The 21,266-nt window shown below is 39.8% G+C and overlaps 2 protein-coding genes and 2 long non-coding RNA genes across 5 annotated transcripts in view; 3 read left to right on the top strand and 1 right to left on the bottom strand.

Annotated features, from left to right (window-relative positions):
- LOC141428961 (UNC93-like protein MFSD11) overlaps nucleotides 1-467 on the bottom strand; it is a 29,907-nt gene extending 29,440 nt beyond the window's left edge. The window contains exon 1 of the mRNA XM_074089045.1: nucleotides 69-467. Within this exon, the coding sequence (XP_073945146.1) occupies nucleotides 69-155 (87 nt within the window). The 5' untranslated portion in view covers nucleotides 156-467. The remainder of the gene's footprint in view (nucleotides 1-68) is intronic.
- A 281-nt stretch (nucleotides 468-748) lies between these two features.
- LOC141428959 (rho GTPase-activating protein 44-like) lies at nucleotides 749-16,993 on the top strand. The gene is made up of 6 exons (XM_074089043.1): nucleotides 749-1,149; nucleotides 1,358-1,608; nucleotides 2,312-2,487; nucleotides 2,917-3,160; nucleotides 12,938-13,087; nucleotides 13,434-16,993. Exons 1-6 carry the CDS (start codon nucleotides 1,097-1,099, stop codon nucleotides 15,227-15,229), a joined length of 2,670 nt encoding a protein of 889 aa, XP_073945144.1. The 5' UTR covers nucleotides 749-1,096; the 3' UTR covers nucleotides 15,230-16,993.
- Nucleotides 3,778-8,719, top strand: LOC141428960 (uncharacterized). Of its 2 annotated transcripts, none has more exons than XR_012451493.1 (3): nucleotides 3,778-4,244; nucleotides 4,315-8,484; nucleotides 8,521-8,719. It is a non-coding gene; the product is annotated as an uncharacterized lncRNA (long non-coding RNA). The 2 variants fall into 2 exon arrangements; XR_012451494.1 differs by having other exon boundaries at nucleotides 4,315-8,503; nucleotides 8,538-8,719.
- A 1,868-nt stretch (nucleotides 16,994-18,861) lies between the features above and the next one.
- Nucleotides 18,862-21,266, top strand: part of LOC141428958 (uncharacterized) — a 62,558-nt gene continuing 60,153 nt past the window's right edge. The window contains exon 1 of the long non-coding RNA XR_012451492.1: nucleotides 18,862-19,590. This is a non-coding gene — a long non-coding RNA (uncharacterized lncRNA). The remainder of the gene's footprint in view (nucleotides 19,591-21,266) is intronic.

Here is a 21,266-nt window from a genome sequence, read left to right as displayed (position 1 = left end):
TATTTATGTAAATTTTTGAATATCGAAACATAAAAAAGTGAAAGTAATTAATTAAAAGGTGGACTTACCTCTATGTTTCCCATTGTTTGAAATGCTGTGAAAACAAACATGAAGCCAAATCCTAACAAAATAACATTAACAAAACGTCGCTCCATCTTGATTGTTTATTTGAATCTCGAAGCGAATAATTATTTATTTTTATTTGTTTTCCACATGCAGTTTTCACTGCAACCGATCTTTTTTCACAGCGACACCTACTCAGCGTTGCGTTTTCTCGACAACTATATTGTGGCTTTTGGAACGCTTGCAATGTACATTCTACCCTCCCTACTCCTACCTAAATGCAATGCCTACATTACAAAACATTCTCGCGTCGCTTGCGAGGTTCGTATCGTAATCTATTCATTCATTTCATGCAAGATTGTATTGTAAATAAAAATACACGAACTACGTCGCACTCTACTTGACAGTAGTGGCAGGTGTCAGCTCAGCTAGCTGTCATGGTGACTGCTGACGTTTGCTTTTCGTTTAGGAATCGTCAAAATGGAATATCAATCACTCACATGTACCTAAGACCACAGGTTACTAATAAGACAAAATATAAATATTAAATAATCATACATAAGACAGTGAACTACGACCAATTAGACGACTAAAATGTATTTATGTTTATTAGTTGAAAAAGTGTTGACATGGAGAATAACATCGACGGTGCATTTGTTTGTGCATTTATTTATTTTTTTCTTCTTAGTTCCTATAATTGAAAATTGGCAACATTTTCTTAATGTTATTTTATTTTTCTGACGATAGTTGTGGTTTATTACAGATTTTACGAATGGAAGATTATGCTGTTTATTTAGCTTGAATCAGGACAATGTTGTGCCTTATTGAATAATACAGTTCTTATTTGCTAATAGTGTATAGTGCTTTACATCAACTTTCCTGCCTTTTGGAGCCGAGGATGATCTCATTGACGCACTGACGTTTCGTTCCTTACCGAGATCTTGCCCGATCGTTTTATTATTTTTACGATTCACCAAGTCCAATGACCTTCTTAGGAACTTATAAATAATATCGGTGACAAAAGGTATTCATAATGAAGAAACAGTTTTATAGGGTTAAGCAACTCGCCGACCAAACATTTTCAAGGTACGGTACCGTTTTATCTATCACCATTAGATAAGATTCGTGATCCTTTGTAGAGATCGCTAGTGCCTGTATCACTGATCTGTGTGCCTATCAGACAAGCAGAAGTCATATAAGAGGGCCTTTTAAATAAGATCTTTCTTTACCTGCTACATTCCAATTAGTTTCTAAAAGTTTGTAGTGAAGTGACTATGGTCTTCTTTACACGCAGGTCCGGAAAAGGCGAAGCGCTTACAGATGAGCTTCAGACAGCAGACAGGAAAGTTGAACAATTAAGAAATGCCTTACAACTAGTCAGTAAGAGGCTGGCGACAGGGGCAGGCAGCACACAAGGCCAGGACCCTGCCGCCAGGGAGAAGAGGCTCAAGAAACTCCCTGAGTACTTGCTGGGGCTGTCCATGTGTGAAGCCAGCAACTTTGACGATGATGAGAGTGTTTTAAAACATATCTTATTTGAATGTGGTAAGTTGTCAAACAACAATGCCATCTCAATTTGTTAATCTCTAGATTGTCAGGAGCCTCAATTGGCACTGAAGTGGCTTGTTGTATAGCCAAATTGTGATTCACTTTGATGAGATCATGCAAATGTTCCTAGGGCTATTTTAGTTTCTATTTTACAGTTTTTCTTTTATTTGAGCCCCTATCTTTATTTGCATAGAGCATTCGTAGAACCTGTACTTTGAATGTATGAGTCAGACCAGATTCCCAACTATCTAGCTGTGTTACAATACTTTCACATTTCTATTATTACTATAAACATATACTGTACTATTAAGAGGAATTCACCAAAAAATTGTATTAAGGTACTATAAGGAAACCTAAATATAGACTATCAACAACAACCCAGCAGAAACAAATTAAATTTTCCTTTATGTTGGTTTTAGTCATATTACATAAATTAATTACAAAATTCTTATAAACATGCATGTTTATAAACTTTTACCTCATGAGTCCCTAGCATACTTTACTAATTAATTGTAAGAATAACTGCGAAATGTATAATATAAAGTACAATTTATTCAATGAATAATGAGCTTTAATTGCTTAATTACAATAACATTTCCAAAATTGCAGAACTTATGACTCTCATCTGGGTCTTAAGCACTACATCAGTTAGAAAAAGTTGTGACTCAGCAGGATAAATAACTATTTCTCTCATCAACAGGTAAAACAGAAAAATTCCTTGCAAATGAAATAGCAGAACATGAAGTAAAAGTTGAGCAATTAGTAATAGCTCCATTATCAACCATCAGTGACCAAGATCTCCCTGCCATAATGAAAGTGAAGAAGCAACTTAGTAAACTCATAAGTGAAAAAGAATCTGCGGCTAGTCGATATCATGTAAGATAATCTTTATCATTTGACATAATCATTGACATAAAAGTTAAAAGAAAACAAGTGAATCATGATTTTTGGCTGGATATTGATAATGTTTGTAAAACCTAAAACTTCCTTGGATTTGTTCAATAAAATATAATTCTTTCAAAGAAATATCCAATGTTTGTAGAGATAACATTCTTATCTGAACTTAAATTGTAGTAACTAGAAAGCATAGTATATTTTGTTGACAACTAGCGTAACCCACCAGCTTAACTACCAACAGTTGATGTTTTTAGTAACCCATAATAAAAACCCAGTTAATATAATGTATTGTTACTTACAGACCAGGCCCATTAAGTATTTCTTAAGGCCCCTCTCAAACAGTATTCTTTTTGCCCTAGAATGCAGATCATGCTGAACTTAGACCTGGTTTTTTTTATAATCTCACAGCATCTGGAGCGAGCGAAAGAAGAAAATCCAGCAAAGCTAAGTGCGGCACGTGATGAACTGGAAGAAGTTGGTACAAAAGTGGAAGCAGCCAGAGACGCCCTGGCAGCAGACATGTTTGCTCTAGTCGCCAAAGAGGCTCAACTGGCACACACACTATTGCAATACGTGAAATTGCAACGAGCATACCATGAATCTGCTCTTCACTCACTGCAAGACATTGTGCCTGAGCTAGAAAGGTTTATAAGTAAGTGCTTATGTTTTTTTTATTTTAAGAAATACTGTTTAAACTGTCCATTTTATTAGGTTGGTACTTTCTTATGACAAATATGCTATATGTGTAGATGTTTTATTAATACTTAATTTTACTGTTTGACAGACAAATCCAATTTTTATTATCCTTACCTAAGATGTATGTCAAATGGAGTAGAAGCCCAAAACTAAAGATAAACACCCTATTTATTTGTTGTGATTATTTTTTAGTAAATAAGTTAGCATCTTTAACAAACTTTAAATAAATAACTAATAATATTGATATGATAGTAGACTAACTTGATAAACCCATTTCAAAGTTCAGTATCTCAAAAACTGCTGAAACTACTTTAATCTAAAACTCGCTTTCACATAAAAATACCCGCATTGAAATCAGTCCATCCGTTTGAGAGCTTTGATGTAACAGACAGACATAGGTGTCAAACTTATAACACCCCTCCTTTTGAGTTGGGTCATGGGCAAACTCTTGAGGGGAGGTTTGACCTTAAAGGAGGCCTAGTAAGTTATTCTTTGAGTAAAACAATAAGACTTTTTAACAATTTTTTAATTAAAAATTGAACACAAAAATAACAGGCCTAATTTGACAAATTAAAAGTGAAAGTATCACGAGAATCTCAGGTAGTAAGTTCAAGCGATTTTATTGAGAGGTGGTTCTGATTATTCGGTCTCACTGGCCTACACTTCCCTGGAGTCGGAGAGAAGAACCCGGAGCGAAGAGGCTGGCCACAGCAGGGGGCCTGGTCCAGCTGAGTGGTCGTCGGTGCCGAGGTCAAAAGGGGCCTTAGGGCGGCAGGACGAGCAGCCTGGACAAGTGTTCCACGCCGGAACGATCAGGGTCTTGGACGAGCCAGGAAGGATGTGCAGTACTCCGGAAGTTAAGGCCGTCAGGGCTTAGTGTCAGGTTAGGGCGTAAAGGAGCCGCCTGAGCCGTGAGAGCTGTAGCCGAACGGAGCTTTGAAAGTTGTAGCCGTGCAGAGCGGAGAAAGCTGTAGCCGTACGGAGCTTGTAAGCCGTACGAAGGTTTGTAAGCCGTACAAAGGTTTGTAAGCCGTACAAAGGTTTAAGCCGTACGAAGGTGTAAGCCGTACGAAGGTTTGTAAGCCGTACAAAGGTGTAAGCCGTACGAAGGTGCCCTGTAAATTAGGTGGTGTCAGTTGTGGTCCAGTGCTAGATTGTTTGCCAGTCACTCCTCTGCAGCGATGCCCCAACTCTTAGGGTGAGCTGAATTGCAGTGAGTGGCAAGGACAATCATACGGAGTTACAGGCAGGCAAGGAAAGTGATTCTAGTTTTATATAATTATTTTTAAAAAACAAAAGGTAAAAATAAATAGCCTAAGTGACCGTTAAAATTTGAAATACAACAGTTCACTAAATAACCGTTAGAGGATTACATTTGAAATTAAACGTTACTTAGCTGAGTTTGAATTTATTTTAACACCGGTACGCATCCGTTGCATAAAAGTAATAAGCATTAACATAGTTCTGAGTTTATAACAACGGATGAGAGAAATTAACAAGTGTTAAAATATTAAGTATAAGAAATGTTTGAAATAAAAGATTCCCTGGCCAGGGGAAGCCTTCAGTTCAATTACACAAGTTAAATTATAAAGAAAATAATTATAATAAAATACACAGAAAAACACAAGAGTTAAATATCGGAGAACTTACCAAGTCTGGGCGTATGGAGCTTTCGAGAGAGCTGTTTAGTGTAGTCTGAGCTGTTGAATGTGTGTTTTACAGCTGTGCTTCAGCTTTTAAGGGCGAGAATATTACAGTTAGAATTCCCCCGGTCACAGCTGATCGACAGCACCCCCCTTGGCCGACAAAAACGGTCAAGGGTGAGTTGGTTATAGATATATTTAGTCGTACAAACTCGTGTAGTAAATGAGTGTAATAAAATGCCTACTTTTATAAAATAAATAAGTAAATAATAAATAAATATTAAATACATATTATTACGTAAATAAATAAGTCAAGAGAAAACTACGGTGGCGACCTCTAGAGTTCGTCCGCCATTCTGCTCAGAGATCCCTTATTGAAGTAAGCGCCATCTAGCTTACACTGAGCTAACTAAGATGTCAGCGATCGCCTATGTGCATTGTGACAGTACGCCCGTCCCTCCAAAAGAAATTTGAGCCTCATAGCAAATTTCGTTAAAAGAAATAAAAATACTCTATGACATAACTCTTACATACGTCGTCTCTCATACTATGATCATACTTCTACTCTCATGGCGGGTCAAACAACAACAGAGGCTTGTTGACCCTTATGTCAAAGGAATAAAATGTGTTAATGGAAGGTGGACGTTGTATGCATTCATAAAAATATATAGACATTAATTAAATCTGTGATTGAAATTACCATCCGTTCCAATCATTAGAGTTTTGAATTACAGAGGCTAAGGGCATATTTTACGTGTTACCAACCGCACGGGTTCCGTAATTCAAATTTTTAAAATACTTTTTAACGAGTTGCAAGTTCTCGGGTAAAGGCTTAAGGACAGATCAATTAATATTATAATAATGAGTGGCGGACCGCGACAAATGATTATACTAGTTTAGCGTGTACCAAGTAATATGTACGCGCTATAAGATTTAAAGAAATAATAGTGCAAAAGGGTGCAGCTATTATACGTCCGCGCGGAGGCGGCGCGCTAAAATGACTTGATTCTATAAATAGAACCGTGCGTCTAAGTGATAAGGGAGTGTGATAAGACAAAAATTAAATTAACACGCGTGCGCATTCGCCGGTGCTAAATGGAGACTGATGTGACGGCGCGCGACAGCTGATCGCCCGTCCAGATGCATTATGTAATTAGTACCTACATTGATAAGGAAGCAAGTGTGAAGCATATAAACAATTAATTAATCTGTGATTGGAATTACCATCCGTCCCAATCATTAGAGCTTTGAATTACAGAGGTTAAGGGCATATTTAACGTGTTACCAACCGCACGATTCCGTAATCCAAAATATTAAAATACTTTTTAACGAGTTGCAAGTTCTCGGGTAAGGGCTTAGGACAGATTAATTAATGTTATTGCAATTAGAGATTGACCGCGAGAGGGCCTAACGAAGTATTAAGTACAATATTTCAATTGTTAAGCACGCGAGTTATCAGATTAAAAGAAGTTAATAAAAAAGAGATGTGACTAAGATTTGTCTGCGCGCGGATGCGCAGCGCTAATAAGTTAATTTAAGTATATATAAATAGAATTGGGCGTCAAGGTACGTGATAAGAAAGTGAGATAAGAGGTTTTAAAAATAACATGCTTGCGCGCATGAGCCGGAGTTAAACATGACTGAGTGGAAAGCGATGCGTGTGGCTGCTGTTCTAGGTGCATTTAAATGTAGGTAAACAACCTTGCTAGGCAAGTAATTAGGTTGGTTATCATTTACTTTGAGTGCGCGGTTACTACCTGCGCTTGAGGGAACGGTAAGTAATTCTATGGCAGAGCATAGTAACGAAATACCGCAGTTAAATATAAGAGTACCCTAATCTATTTTATAAAAAGCGTTAACCTGTCTGTTCGCGATCGAAGTATAATGATCTCTAAGCAGGGAACAGACGGTCGAAAATAGAGAGCACACGCATAATATATAAGAAATAAGAGATAACTGGTTTTATTAACTCTGCGACCAGTTGATTTTTAGCAAGCACTCGAGTAGTATGATATGAATGTTGTGAGTTGTGATGGTGGTTTGTGTAGTTGTATGCCAGATGTGGTATTTCTTCGACACACAGTACCTAAATTTAACTCTCCGTATGTTACAGTGCTAAGAAAATTAAGTAGTAGGACACAAGAAATAATAAGTGTTGTGTATCTCCCAGTAATGATCGAATGTAAAATTTAATTAAGAGACCGCGTTGAAGTTAAGTTAATAGTAAAATTTGGGAACAAAAATAAATGTCAGTGTGTTTACCGAGATAATGATAAACTGATTTTGATGAAAGATCTAAATAGTGGTTCAGATATTTTAAAAATATAGAAATATCGTTGCTTTTCTATAAAATTGTAGGTATTTCAAATACGTTATTTAAAAATGATTTGAATCGTTAGAATTTCAAATTCAGTGGTTGGCAGTCACTAAATTTAAAATAACTGTTTCACTTGAAGCAGCGGTGAACAATATTAGTGAAAGTATAATTGGCGTCAGTTACGGTTTAAATTTAACTTGATGAAAATTAGTAGGTAGAATTTGAATTGAACCGTTAACGTATTTGAATTTAGTTAATGCAACAATATTTAGTTAACTTTAGGGTATAGATTGAAATTGTCGTTGAGATTTGAATTTTAAAACGCCGTCCGTTTCAACTGTGGCAAGTGACAGTTGAAATTCAAATAGGCCGTTGACGAGAAAGTGGTCAAAGGTCGGCAGAGTATTTGAATTTAAAGATAACGGTAAAGCGGTTTTAAAATTAGAGTTATTAAAAGAGAAAAAAAAGCTATTAAATGAACCACTTAAGGGATCTCGGTAACTGAAACACTGGTTATGCCTATTATTCGCCTCTTACGAATTCCTAGACGGGGAATGGCGTTATTCTAAGCCCCGACCACCATACAGGGGGCGAGAAAAACAGGGTACTTACTGCGAGATACACAGAACACACAAGATACACAATAAATTTTTGCACAATCACTGCAATTCTAGGCAAGAAAAACGTAACAATCAGAACCTCTCAAAAAAAAAACCCACGGGCGCCACTGTCAAGGGCAGACCTCTTGAGGGGAGGTTTGACCTTAAAGGAGGCCTAGTAAGTTATTCTTTGAGTAAAACAATAAGACTTTTTAACAATTTTTTAATTAAAAATTGAACACAAAAAATAACAGGCCTAATTTGACAAAATTAAAAGTAAAAGTATTACGAGAATCTCAGGTAGTAAGTTCAAGCGATTTTATTGAGAGGTGGTTCTGATTATTCGGTCTCACTGGCCTACACTTCCCTGGAGTCGGAGAGAAGAACCCGGAGCGAAGAGGCTGGCCACAGCAGGGGGGCCTGGTCCAGCTGAGTGGTCGTCGGTGCCGAGGTCAAAAGGGGCCTTAGGGCGGCAGGACGAGCAGCCTGGACAAGTGTTCCACGCCGGAACGATCAGGGTCTTGGACGAGCCAGGAAGGATGTGCAGTACTCCGGAAGTTAAGGCCGTCAGGGCTTAGTGTCAGGTTAGGGCGTAAAGGGCCGCCTGAGCCGTGAGAGCTGTAGCCGAACGGAGCTTTGAAAGTTGTAGCCGTGCAGAGCGGAGAAAGCTGTAGCCGTACGGAGCTTGTAAGCCGTACGAAGGTTTGTAAGCCGTACAAAGGTTTGTAAGCCGTACAAAGGTGTAAGCCGTACGGAGGTGTAAGCCGTACGAAGGTTGTAAGCCGTACGAAGGTGCCCTGTAAATTAGGTGGTGTCAGTTGTGGTCCAGTGCTAGATTGTTTGCCAGTCACTCCTCTGCAGCGATGCCCCAACTCTTAGGGTGAGCTGAATTGCAGTGAGTGGCAAGGACAATCATACGGAGTTACAGGCAGGCAAGGAAAGTGATTCTAGTTTTATATAATTATTTTTAAAAAAAAAAGGTAAAATAAATAGCCTAAGTGACCGTTAAAATTTGAAATACAACAGTTCACTAAATAACCGTTAGAGGATTACATTTGAAATTAAACGTTACTTAGCTGAGTTTGAATTTATTTTAACACCGGTACGCATCCGTTGCATAAAAGTAATAAGCATTAACATAGTTCTGAGTTTATAACAACGGATGAGAGAAATTAACAAGTGTTAAAATATTAAGTATAAGAAATGTTTGAAATAAAAGATTCCCTGGCCAGGGGAAGCCTTCAGTTCAATTACACAAGTTAAATTATAAAGAAAATAATTATAATAAAATACACAGAAAAACACAAGAGTTAAATATCGGAGAACTTACCAAGTCTGGGCGTATGGAGCTTTCGAGAGAGCTGTTTAGTGTAGTATGAGCTGTTGAATGAGTGTTTTACAGCTGTGCTTCAGCTTTTAAGGGCGAGAATATTACAGTTAGAATTCCCCCGGTCACAGCTGATCGACAGCACCCCCCTTGGCCGACAAAAACGGTCAAGGGTGAGTTGATTATAGATATATTTAGTCGTACAAACTCGTGTAGTAAATGAGTGTAATAAAATGCCTACTTTTATAAAATAAATAAGTAAATAATAAATAAATATTAAATACATATTATTACGTAAATAAATAAGTCAAGAGAAAACTACGGTGGCGACCTCTAGAGTTCGTCCGTCATTCTGCTCAGAGATCCCTTATTGAAGTAAGCGCCATCTAGCTTACACTGAGCTAACTAAGATGTCAGCGATCGCCTATGTGCATCGTGACAGTTGGGGGTTTAAAATCAAGCTATTTGGTAGTTAGTCAGCCCAATATTTGCAAAAAATCAAGTATGAAACTGTTGTATTTACTAAAACCTGTTTACACCCCAATAACTGTTTTTACAACTTATACAAAAAATAAAGGGTCACTATCCTAGTTACTTTGTTAATAACTCAAATAATCATTAGAAATAGCCTAAGACACTCAACAAAAAGTGGGTGGATCACCAAGGTCACTCCTGATAAGCAACATGGAAGCCCCAATGTCACTGCCCTATCATCAATAACTAACACAGATAAAAATTATCCAACTATACTGTTGTATTGTTTCTTTAAAATTTAAACAGCCAGACAGATACCTATGCTAATGCATCTGGAATCATATTAGAATACAATCATTGGGCTTCCTTTTGAACACACTGATAGGTGGAATGAATGCACTAATGAACATTATATAGGCATAACACTGTGCACTGTATAAATACAGGTACTTAAGTCACTGTGTATGTATCAACTACTGCGAAACGTAATAATTGTTGTAATTCTAGCTGTAGAAATTGTCTTGTAAGTGAAGTTAACTGTAATTTCTTTAGACAATAAATGTTCTTTAAACCGAATACAAGAAATTACACAGTAATAATAGTAAAAAATTGAGTAAAAAAATGTATATTTGCAATAATTATCGAAAAAAAAAGAAAAATACTTATGAAACTAAGTTGTGACTCCTGACCATACAATTTTTTTTTCCGTTAACTTTAAGAAGACATTCAACAGGTGTCAAATGAAGCTAATTTCTCAAAGACACTAGTGGCCTAAACTGTACTATTTAAAAGATAATCAAGAATTAAGATAATTAATTAGACACAATAAATAAATAAATAAAACAATGTAAAAGGTTCTTAATTTATGATGCTTTTTAAAGTTCCTTTTAACACATATTTAGCAAATTAAGGTATCAAGTGAGTTTTTTTTTACATCTCTAATGTGGCACGTCAGTGCGACTCCTCAAGTTTGTGAATTTTACAATTTGACCTTTAAAAATAATGTCCTTATGTAAAAAAAATATTTTTTTGGTATTTTTTTCTTTCAAATTGGTCAGAAAGTTAATTACGAGATAGTTTCTATGAATGAACTGAGCCATGTATGTTTTTTTTTTTTTTTTGGTTGGTAAATGGGAGGCAGCGACAGTTGCGAGCCCAACAGTCGCCACGTCCCATTTTTACAGTGGTTCCACAGACGCGAGGTCCGTGCTCTATTTTACAAAAGTGGTTTACGATCAGGCGCGAACCGGAAAAATCCTCATGGACACTGGGAATGGAGGGCGTAGTGCCGGACTTTACCGACTAAAAGTTTCGCGCCCTTTTGATTTCTGTGGTTGTCGCCCGAACAGCTCTAATCCTGATTCTAGAATTGAAAATCAGGCATATAGCGATTCGGATGGCAGAGCCATGTATGTTATTGATTGTTAAGTTAGTATTGTGTTTTGTGGTAATGACTGCAATCATTTGCAGCTTGAATCAATATCTATCAGACGTAAAAGATTAGCAATTTTGTTATCAAACACCCAAAACCCTGTCTAAATGATCTTATGAGTCACTGGCCCCTTCAAATGTGTCCATTCTATGAACATTAATTGTTTGAGTAATTACCCTAGTTATCTTTGTAGATGATCTAGTTTATGCAATGAGATGACAGAATCAAGACATTGTAATTATCTTGAGTTAGCATCATGACAAAAACGATAGTAGTAGCACAGAATAAGTAACAAGTGGTAGTAAGATCGCGTTGTGGAACTCATTAAAGTTGCATAAAGAAAAAAAAAATCATGTCTCTAATCCTACGGATTTTCAGGGTGAGAAAAGTAGCCTATGTGTTATTCCAGATACCTAGCTATCAGCATACTTTTCATACAAATCCGTCCATCCGTTTTAACGCGAAAGAGAAACAGACACACACATTATACCACAGAATAAATAATAGTACTACATACAGAAGTTGCACTCCTTTGATCTCGAAGAAAGCCGCCGTTTTAATAGCCTACAGTGCTGCCTTTTGTTCCGAAAATACCTACCTCGCCAACTCGAGTGTAAGGGTTATCACTTTGCCAGAAAATTAAAATAAAACAATCCAACTAAACGTTTAGAAATATGATTTATTAACAGACTTCAAAAAAAATCTTTTGGTAATGTAAAAAAAAAGATAACTTCAAGTTCTTTCTTTCTTTCTTTTGTTTATTTCGACATCCGTCCACGCAACAGTTAATAGTATTACGATTCGCCATTGTTACAAACGGTGCAGTGCAGTGTACCTACACGTACCTAATGATCTCACAAGCAATAGCACACTTTAGCACAGTTATTTAGGTAAGGATCGAAACATTCAAAGCAAGTGTCGCGTCACGCGTGTGCTCGCAGGCGCGCTGCAGCCCCGACTGCTAGGCAATCTCAAGTTGTCGCGCGCTGTAGGTGTTTATCGCTGTAGGTATGGACGAGTGACGGATGCCTGATTATACTCACAATCACCACTGGGTTACATTAGTTTAAATTACTTACACCTTATTATTATTACTATGCTACTTTTATGCAAGATATGAGTGTTCATGCAGTTCCTCCACCTACATACCGTAAGAACACACACAAATCACATAAACACATCTATCACCACTACCCACACTACACTAATGCGTTTCGAACTCAACCAGAGCTCATCTTCAGAGCAACACAACCATACACAATGCTACCAGATGTCAGTCTAATATCTGGTAGCATAAAATTTTTACACCTAATTTTTTAACCCCCAACGCAAAAAGAGGGGTGTTATAAGTTTGACCGCTATGTGTGTCTGTGTGTATGTGTGTGTGTCTCTGTCTGTCTGTCTGTCTGTGGCACCGCAGCTCTTAAACGGGTGGGCCGATTTGAATGCGGTTTTTTTATTTGAAAGGAGGTTTTCTAGCGATGGTTCTTAGACATGTTTCATCGAAATCGGTTCAGCCCTTTTTTAGATATTCAACTTTGAAGTTTCAAAGTCGGGGGTTTTCCAACTTTTTGTTGGTTATGTTATTTATTACATGTTAACGTTATAAGGTGTATCACTTTGTATTATTGCTTGTCATCCCACCTGGCCTGCTGCTGCACGTGGTCGCCCCCCCCGTGCTGTAATGATGTATGAAATCTCATTACGATACAGATTTCTACAGATTTCGATTACAGCCGTGTTCATAATAGAATCCAATGTCGTAATGCTGGTCATTACCTATGGTTTTTGAACGCATAATTGAGGATTTACTATATGGGTGTAGATAAAATAAATTGCCTAATCACGAGCAATTAGTTACGCGCACACGTGGCGCGCGGGTCGTTCCACGGGTTAAATATACTGTGCTTTAATTGTTATTTTATGTATTGTTATTTCTAGATGACAGCGCAGTGAAACCAGTGTTTGGGTACCCTCTAGAGCAGCATTTGCGAGTGACGGGCCGCACGATAGCGTTCCCCATCGAACTGTGCGTGTGCACACTGTACGAGCTAGCTCTCAACGAGGAGGGCCTGTTCCGGATAGCTGGTGGTATGTACTGCATACAATTTGAGGATTCCCTCACTCTTAGCGAGCCGTTTCGCGAAGCAGCCATTTTTGGTGCGAATTTGAGCTCTTGAGTCGAACAAAATTATGCCTATGTAGATTGCGACTGAGATTAAAAGGAGCAGAAATTTATGTAAATTACTTTAACACAAGTCTTGGTATGGTGTGCTCACTTTGAAACACCCAACACGCAGTAAGGGATAAAAAATAACAAGTTCCTTCGCAAGCAACTAGCATTAATATTTCTTCTTTATTTATGCGAGTAAAAGGCAACATGCCGATCATTGTATAGCTTATAGCATTTTTTTGTACGGTCGTGTATCCTCGGCAGGTTCGTCGAAGGTGCGGCGCATGAAGCTGTCTCTGGACGCGGGTCTGTTCGCGGTGCCGCTGCCGCGCGACTACCGGGACGTACACGTGGTGGCGGCCGTGCTCAAGAGCTACCTGCGCGAGCTGCCCGAGCCGCTGCTCACGTACCGCCTCTACGACCACTTCGTCGCCGCGCACCGCCAGCCCTCCGAACAGGCCCGCCTCAACGCCCTCTGGGAAGCCATCCACTTACTCCCCGAACCCAACTACCAGAACTTGAGGTACCTCATCAAATTCCTATCCGCCCTAACGCAGAACCAGAGCACCAACAAGATGACGCCCTCCAATCTCGCCATAGTCATCGCGCCCAACCTCCTCTGGGGGTCCGCCGACGACAACGCGTTCGACATGAACCAGACCACCGCCATCAACTGCGTCGTCGAGCTGCTGATCAAGCACGCCGACTGGTTCTTCAGCGACGACGTCAACTTCTTCATCTCGTTCACGAAGGAGGACCTGCTGCCGGACCAGTGCGAGTACGGGTTCACGCCGAGCTTCGGGCCCGGCTTCGCGCAGACGGCCGCGCTGCAGGACCACGCCAACGGCGACTACGGCATGACGCGCTCGCTGCTCGACCACGCGCCCGGCCGACACTCGCGCAGCAACAGCCACGACACCTCGCTCATCCTGCTAGACAACGAAATCAAGAAGGCCCAGTCCAACAGCTCCCTCTCCGACCAGTCCAGCCCGCCGCTCGGCAGCCCCAAGCCGATCATGCGGAGGAAGAACAAGCCACTAGCGCCCGTGCCGCCCAACTTCACGCCCGATAAGAACAGGAAGCCGGACGCGCAGACCCACGAGACCCCGAGGAGCGACCCGGACAAACCGGCCAAGCCCCCGAGACCGGTCATCTCGGACAGCGGCAAAGTCATCACGGGCGTGCAGACCATCAACCGGTCCACGTACCGCCAGAGCAAGGCACTTAAGGAGGAAGCCGCCCGGAGCGGCAGCCGCGAGAATCTCTTCGAAGCGCGACGGCAAAGCTTAGAGGTAGAAAAAGATAAGTTTGAAAGCATCAAAGCGCTCGAGGACAGAGGCGACTCGACCCTCGTAGTCAAAAACATGACCGCGCAAACGGGAGTTGTGGGCCGGATGAAAGTGATGGAAGGAATCAGCGGACCGGCTTCTCTAGATCGGCCCGTCGCTGCCGAGAAGCCCGGTCGGCTGGTGACGCCCAAGCCGACGCAGCCGCCGCCGCGGCCCGTCGCCGCGCCGCGAACCATAGTGCCGGCGGTCGCGGAGCCCGACGCGGGGGAGGTGCAGCTGCGGAACAAGCCCGCCGTGCCCGAGCGGCCGGCCACGCTGCGGCCGCAGAGCTTCCGCGCGCCGCGCGGCTCCGGCGACTCCGACGTGACGCCGACCGTCCTCGAGCGCACGCACATCTACTCGGTGGATAAGCAGCACCCGACCGTGATCCAGGTGGGCGCGGCCGCCGAGGAGGCGGGCGCGCGCGTCACCGTGCAGCGCACGCACAGCTCGGGCGGCAAGGACGCCGAGCTGGAGGAGCACAAGGCGCTGACCAGCGCGTCGCGCCAGCTCTCGCAGTCCGAGGGCAGCATCACGGAGGCGCCGCTGTCGCCGCGCGCGCGCCCGCCGCGCCCGCAGGTGCCCGCGCCGCCGCCCGCCTCCGCCTCCGCCCCGCGACGGCGCCGCTCGCGCACCACGAGAGCACCGATCTTTGAGTGCCGCCCTCGGACCGAAACTGATGCGACCGATTTCTTAGACGTTTCAACCGAGCACGAAGGACTAAAGAAATGACGGCTACCTATACGACTTCGAGGAGAAATAACGCCGGAGGCTGTCAAAAGTTGATGCTAGTCCATAAATATTTTAAAAAGCGAATTCGGGCTCGGTTGATGGGGCATCACCGAGGTCCATGTTGCAGTTGAATTTTATTATAAGTACTTTCGATTCGTAACATGTTTCTACCCTTCTCGATATAGGTTCGAACGTCGCTAGTTACTTTTAGCTGACGCCGCAATCTGACGGTTATCAGTATTATACCCCTCTGTCTTGATCTCGACGCTCGCACCATAAAAGTCAAATTTATATTGCCCCAGTAAATGGATTTAGTTGCCGTAGCGCACGAAACGAACTACGTAAATGTGAGATGGCGACAAACTCGAAGCGAGCGTCAGAGATCGACTTTATGATGGGGATCTTCTAAAACTTGTACCCCAAACTGACGACATCTCATGACAGCTTAGCATTAGTAGGCGGTGCTTCCGATTTAAGTACACGTATAAAAGAGTGGGTGGTGCTTTTACTATCACAATCTTTGGAACTGTATTTCTTACTAAATAACTTGCACATCTGAACTGATATGAAATTTTAGGAGGAACGGTTTTTAGGTCCACAATATGGTTGACCGACCACACCTTGAATCAGTTAAACTGAGAGAATATCTTGATCTATGAGCCAAGTCTTTTTTCAGGTAGTTCAATGAGTGTGGTTATGTGAGTGGTCTGTAAGGCCGTTCTGATTTTTCTCTCTGTAAGCTTATCATTATAATGACTAAGGATTATAAATATCGAATGAGACTGAAGAGTTTTTACTGTTTATAATGCATTTCACGTACTAATTAAAATAATTATTAAATCCTTGTTTACAAGCACGCCGCTGACAAAGTCAAACGTGTTCAGCGGAGCAGTCAACAGGATTTGGGAAATTAAACTATTTATTAGGTAGTGTAATGTAATTGTATCGGCACATCAAAGTCGCCCGAGTCTTCGAAAATTGGTTCCGCATTTTTAGTTTTATCTGTTATTCATAGAACACGCATTACGATACCAATTTGCGTGGATTAAGGTAACATTGATGTACGTCGAGGGAGACAATTAATAAAAAAGACTAGTGTCACATCACATAAGGGGAGTTTAAAAATAGATCTGGAACGTGCGGTTGTAGTAGTTTTAAACTTTAGTACATGCGCGTTAAAGATCCAAGCTTCCCTTCATTTTGCATATTCTTATATCGCCGTTTGCCTTTTGTTGAGCGAGTTATTTATTTTTGTACTGTATTATAAGGCCTTTGTGATTTACACAATTATATCGGAAACTAAACGTAGCTTGCACTGGTAATTTTAGTACATATGAAACAGCATAGCGTATTTTTAAATTTATTTACTCAAGCGTTATTCCAAAAAGACATATCGATAGACATTGTCAATTTAGCTTTTTATGCATTTGATGACATTAAGTAGCAGCATTAGTTCAATGAAATTTTGTACAATTAGGAATGTTGCAATGATTATTGTGATATTAGGATCATAACCACCCGGCGGTGCACAAACGCGAGTATGATGAGTAGCCATATTGTATGATATTTATGACTCTACACTACAGTGCATTAGTTATTCATCCACGCTGTGTCAGTGTATTTTACTATATTATTTAGCCTTAAGTATGTTATGTAGTATTTACAACGTTTTATGTGATATGCATTTTATTATTATACTGCAAGTATACAAGCTTCTGTTGTAAGTAATAGTAAGGATATGCTAAAAGAAATTTTTGAATAGATTGCTAGTGTTTTATTTATGTTTGCCATTTTACAATGTAATGGTTTCTCTTGCCGACTCTGAGAAGTGATAGGAGGTTGGGTAGTATGTGCGCTGACTCCGTTATGACCTCGTCGACCTTTTTGACCCGAGAGTGGTTAATGTAGAACCCGCCAGCTTGAATAATTCTCATTGCGTCATCTGAAATCATATTCAATATTTTTTCTACTGCAAATATATTTACCTTATTTTATTTTTCTTGTTGGAAACGTATTTTCGCATATAGGTACGTACAACATAGACAATCCAGATGACATTCAAACAAGAATTTATAGAATCAGGCGTAACTTTGCGCAGGTCCATATCAATGAACTAAAAGAATTTCCTTGCTCACCCGCGACCTTACGATAGCTAAGCTTATGCAAAATATATATAGTACAAAATAATATGTATAGTTACAGTGACAAATTAAAACGGTGGTTGTGGTTTGTTAGTCTAACAACTGGTAGCATGGTGTACGGTTCTGTTACTCTAAAGATGAGCTCTGGTCGAGTTCGAAACGCGTCAGTGTGGTGTGGTGGTGGTGGTGATAGATGGGTTTGTGTGATTTGTGTGTGTTCTTACAGTGTGGAGGTGGAGGAACTGCATGAACACGCATATTTTGCATAAGCTTAGCTATCGTAAGGTCGCGGGTGAGCAAGGAAATTCTTTTAGGTCATTCAAACAAGAACGAAAATTTCAACTTTTGTGTAAGTTGTTTATTTATATCTTCAAACAATTGGCCAATGGCATTGCCATGGTAGTCCCATTTCATCACAATTTATAAATGGTCCATACACATACCACTGCCGGGCACAAGCCTTTCAGAATGACAGGGCCGAGCTAAGTTCCCATGCGGGCCCTATGCTGATTGAGAACTTCGCACACAACATTCGAATTGCTTCGCAGCTTGCGCAGGTTTCCTCACGATGTTTTCCTTCACCATAATGCTTGTGGTGAATTTGGGAAACAATAATGTACAACTCAAAATGTACGCGCAATAATGTACGACATGATAATCCGAAGCATTATTGCTCCCGATTATCATGCCGTACATTATCATGGTCGCGCATTATCAGGGCGTACAAAATATTGCGCGCGCTGTAATGTACGTAGTGATAATGTACGACGTGATAATCTGCATCCAATCGATTCGAATGAACAAACTTTTTCGCCGCGGATCGAGCGAGCGCAGCAATCGAGATCGATATAGTCGGAGCAGATCCGACCAGGTATTTTTTTTATTTCAATCACTGAAATTGTAAGGCATGATAATCGGAAGACAATGCTTCGGATTATAACGTCGTACATTATTGGTTCCCTGCTAGTTCGGTACGGGGTGGTAATGCACGGCATGATAATTCGTGAACATAAGCACGGATTATCAGGTCGTGCATTAACAAGTCGTACATTAACGACACCCGTGAATTTTATCCATACTAAATTATAAATGCGAAAGTAACTCTGTCTGTCTGTCTGTCTGTCTGTCTGTCTGTTACGCTTTCACGTCTAAACCGCTGAACCGATTTTGATGAAATTTGGTACAGAGATAGAATAGACCTTGGGAAAGAACATAGGGTACCTTTTATCGCGAAAAAGAGGCTTTAAGGGGTAAAATAGGGATGAAAGTTAAATTTTAGAAGTTCGTCGCTGTCAAAGATAAAACTATGAAACTTGGCATTTAGGCACTTAATAAGAAATCCATACTATATCCATACTAATATACTAATATACTAATTATACTAATATACTAATATACTAATATACTAATAATATTATAAATGCGAAAGTAACTCTGTCTGTCTGTCTGTCCTGTCTGTTACGCTTTCACGCAAAAACCGCTGAACGATTTGGATGAAATTTGGTACAGAGATAGAATAGACCATGGGAAAGAACATAGGCTATCTTTTATCGCGAAAAAAAGGCTTTAAGGAGTTGAAATAGGGGGTGAAAGTTTATATGGTGGAAGTTCGTCGCTGTTGGAAATAAAATCATGAAACTTGGCATTTAGGCACTTAATAAGAAATAACTCGGTATGTGTTTTAGCTTTTTTGAAAATTCGACCTGTGAGGGGATGAAATAGGGGATGAAAGCTCATATTATGAAACTTGGTATTTGGGCACGTGATAAGAGATAAATAATTGTTCGAGCGTTTTTTTAAACTCTTCTTCTTCTTAAAACCGGTTAAAATCGACTCGAACTCGCGCGTCAAGGGTTCCGTGCATAGACATTTATGAATATCAAGTGTTAGCAGAGCCAAGCTCATAAGCAAAATGTACGCAATGTGGGGTCATTTTACATGGCTTATTAACATAGACAGTCAGACATGAAAAATTATGATTTTCAGATTTTTCTTACTTATTTTGCTATAAAGGGAATAAAATTTGCTATAAGAGCTTCCTTTATACAAAATTTCAAGTTTCTAGGATAGCCGAAAGTACCCTATAACTTTTTTTGAGTTTAGGGTTTTAATTTCAACTCGATAAATACTCCGCACGTTTACGGGATAAAGGGTCTTGACACACAGACGGACGGACGGACAGCAAAGTCATCCTATAAGTTCCATTTTTTTCCTTTTGAGGTAGGTACGGAACCCTAAAAAACATTTGTTCCGGCTCTTTTCAAATTTCGTCATTTTTCATACCTACTTGAAAATATGGGGATGAAAGTTCGTAAGGAATTCCAAACAAATTTACTATAAGTATAGAAATATGTGTAGCAATGCTTAGTAAGAATGCCGTCTTAATTATAATCCTACCCTCCTAACTTACAATACAGGACGTAAGATGTCAAGAGCTCACTATGAAGAATTAGTCCTTTTGTGTTGGCAGGGTAGAATACTTATGTTTTACCAAAGAATGGAAGAACAAAAAAAATTAGTTTAGATATAAAGCAATGTATTAAAATAGGTTATTTTCAGTAAACCGTAGAAGTTTCTATGTGCTATTATTGGCAGAATAGGTACCCTAAATAAATTAAATACTTTCCAAAGTTACTATTCCACGCGGACGAAGTCGCGGGCAAAAGCTAGTAATATTATAAATGCGAAAGTAACTCTGTCTGTCTGTCTGTCTGTCTGTCTGTCACGCTTTCACGTCTAAACCGCTGAACCGATTTTGATGAAATTTGGTACAGAGATAGAATAGACCTTGGGAAAGAACATAGGCTACCTTTTATCGCGAAAAAGAGGCTTTAAGGGGTTAAAATATGGGATGAAAGTTTAAATTTTAGAAGTTCGTCGCTGTCAAAGATAAAACTATGAAACTTGGCATTTAGGCACTTAATAAGAAATAAGTCTATATTTGTTTGAGCTTTTTTGAAAATTCGACCTGTGAGGGGATGAAATAGGGGATGAAAGTTTATGTGGAAGGTCGTCATTATCGAAGATAAATCGATGAATCTTTATTAAACTTGCCATTCCCGGCACATGAAAAGAGATAAATAGATATTTGTTCGCACGTTTTTTTTAATTATTCGTGTGAGGGGGTGAAATAGGGGATGAATGTTTATATGGAAGATCGTCATTGTCGAAGATAAATCGATGGTTCTTTATGAAACTTGGCATTTGGGTACGTGATAAGAGATAAACAGATATTATAACGCGCGTTTTTTAAAAATTCTTCCTGTGAGGGGGTGAAAACAGGGGATGAAACTTTATATGGAAGATCGTCATTGTCCGAAGATAAATCGATGGTTCTTTATGAAACTTGGCATTGGACTACTTATAAGAAATAAAAATATTGTTCAAGCGTTTTTGAAAATTTTACCTGCGAGGGAATGTTAGCAGAGGGGATGATGCAGTGTTAGTAGAGCCTTCTAAGCTCATAGGCAAAATGTACTCAATGTGGGGTCATTTTAGATGGCGTATTCACATAGACAGTCAGACATGAAAAATTATGATTTTTCAGATTTTTCTTTTATTAATTGTGCTATAAGAGCTACCTTTATGCAAAATTCCAAGTTTCTAGGACAGCCGGAAGTACCCTATAACTTTTTCTGTTAAGGCAATTGGTTTGGAAACACCTTTTAAATGACTGTAGCTTTTGATTGCCTTGACTTAGAGGTTTGATAGACGGACGGACGGATAGCAAAGTAATCCTATAAGATTCCATTTTTTTCCTAATTAGGTACGGAACCCTAAACAAACATTTGCTCCGGCGTTTCAAATTTCAACCTATTTACTTGAAAATATGGGATGAAAAGTTCTTAAGGAATTCCAACAAATTACTACATATAAGTATATTTATCGGAAATATG

Source organism: Choristoneura fumiferana, chromosome 6 (assembly GCF_025370935.1).
Source record: "Choristoneura fumiferana chromosome 6, NRCan_CFum_1, whole genome shotgun sequence".
Taxonomy (NCBI): Eukaryota; Metazoa; Arthropoda; class Insecta; order Lepidoptera; family Tortricidae; genus Choristoneura; species Choristoneura fumiferana.
This window is presented reverse-complemented; position numbering and strand designations above follow the sequence as displayed.

Coding starts and splice junctions, on each gene's coding strand:
- LOC141428959 (XM_074089043.1), top strand. CDS start 1,097: ATGAAGAAACAGTTTTATAGGGTTAAGCAACTCGCCGACCAAACATTT. Junction 1,150..1,357: donor GCCGACCAAACATTTTCAAG/GTACGGTACCGT, acceptor CTTTACACGCAG/GTCCGGAAAAGGCGAAGCGC. Junction 13,088..13,433: donor CCTGTTCCGGATAGCTGGTG/GTATGTACTGCA, acceptor TATCCTCGGCAG/GTTCGTCGAAGGTGCGGCGC.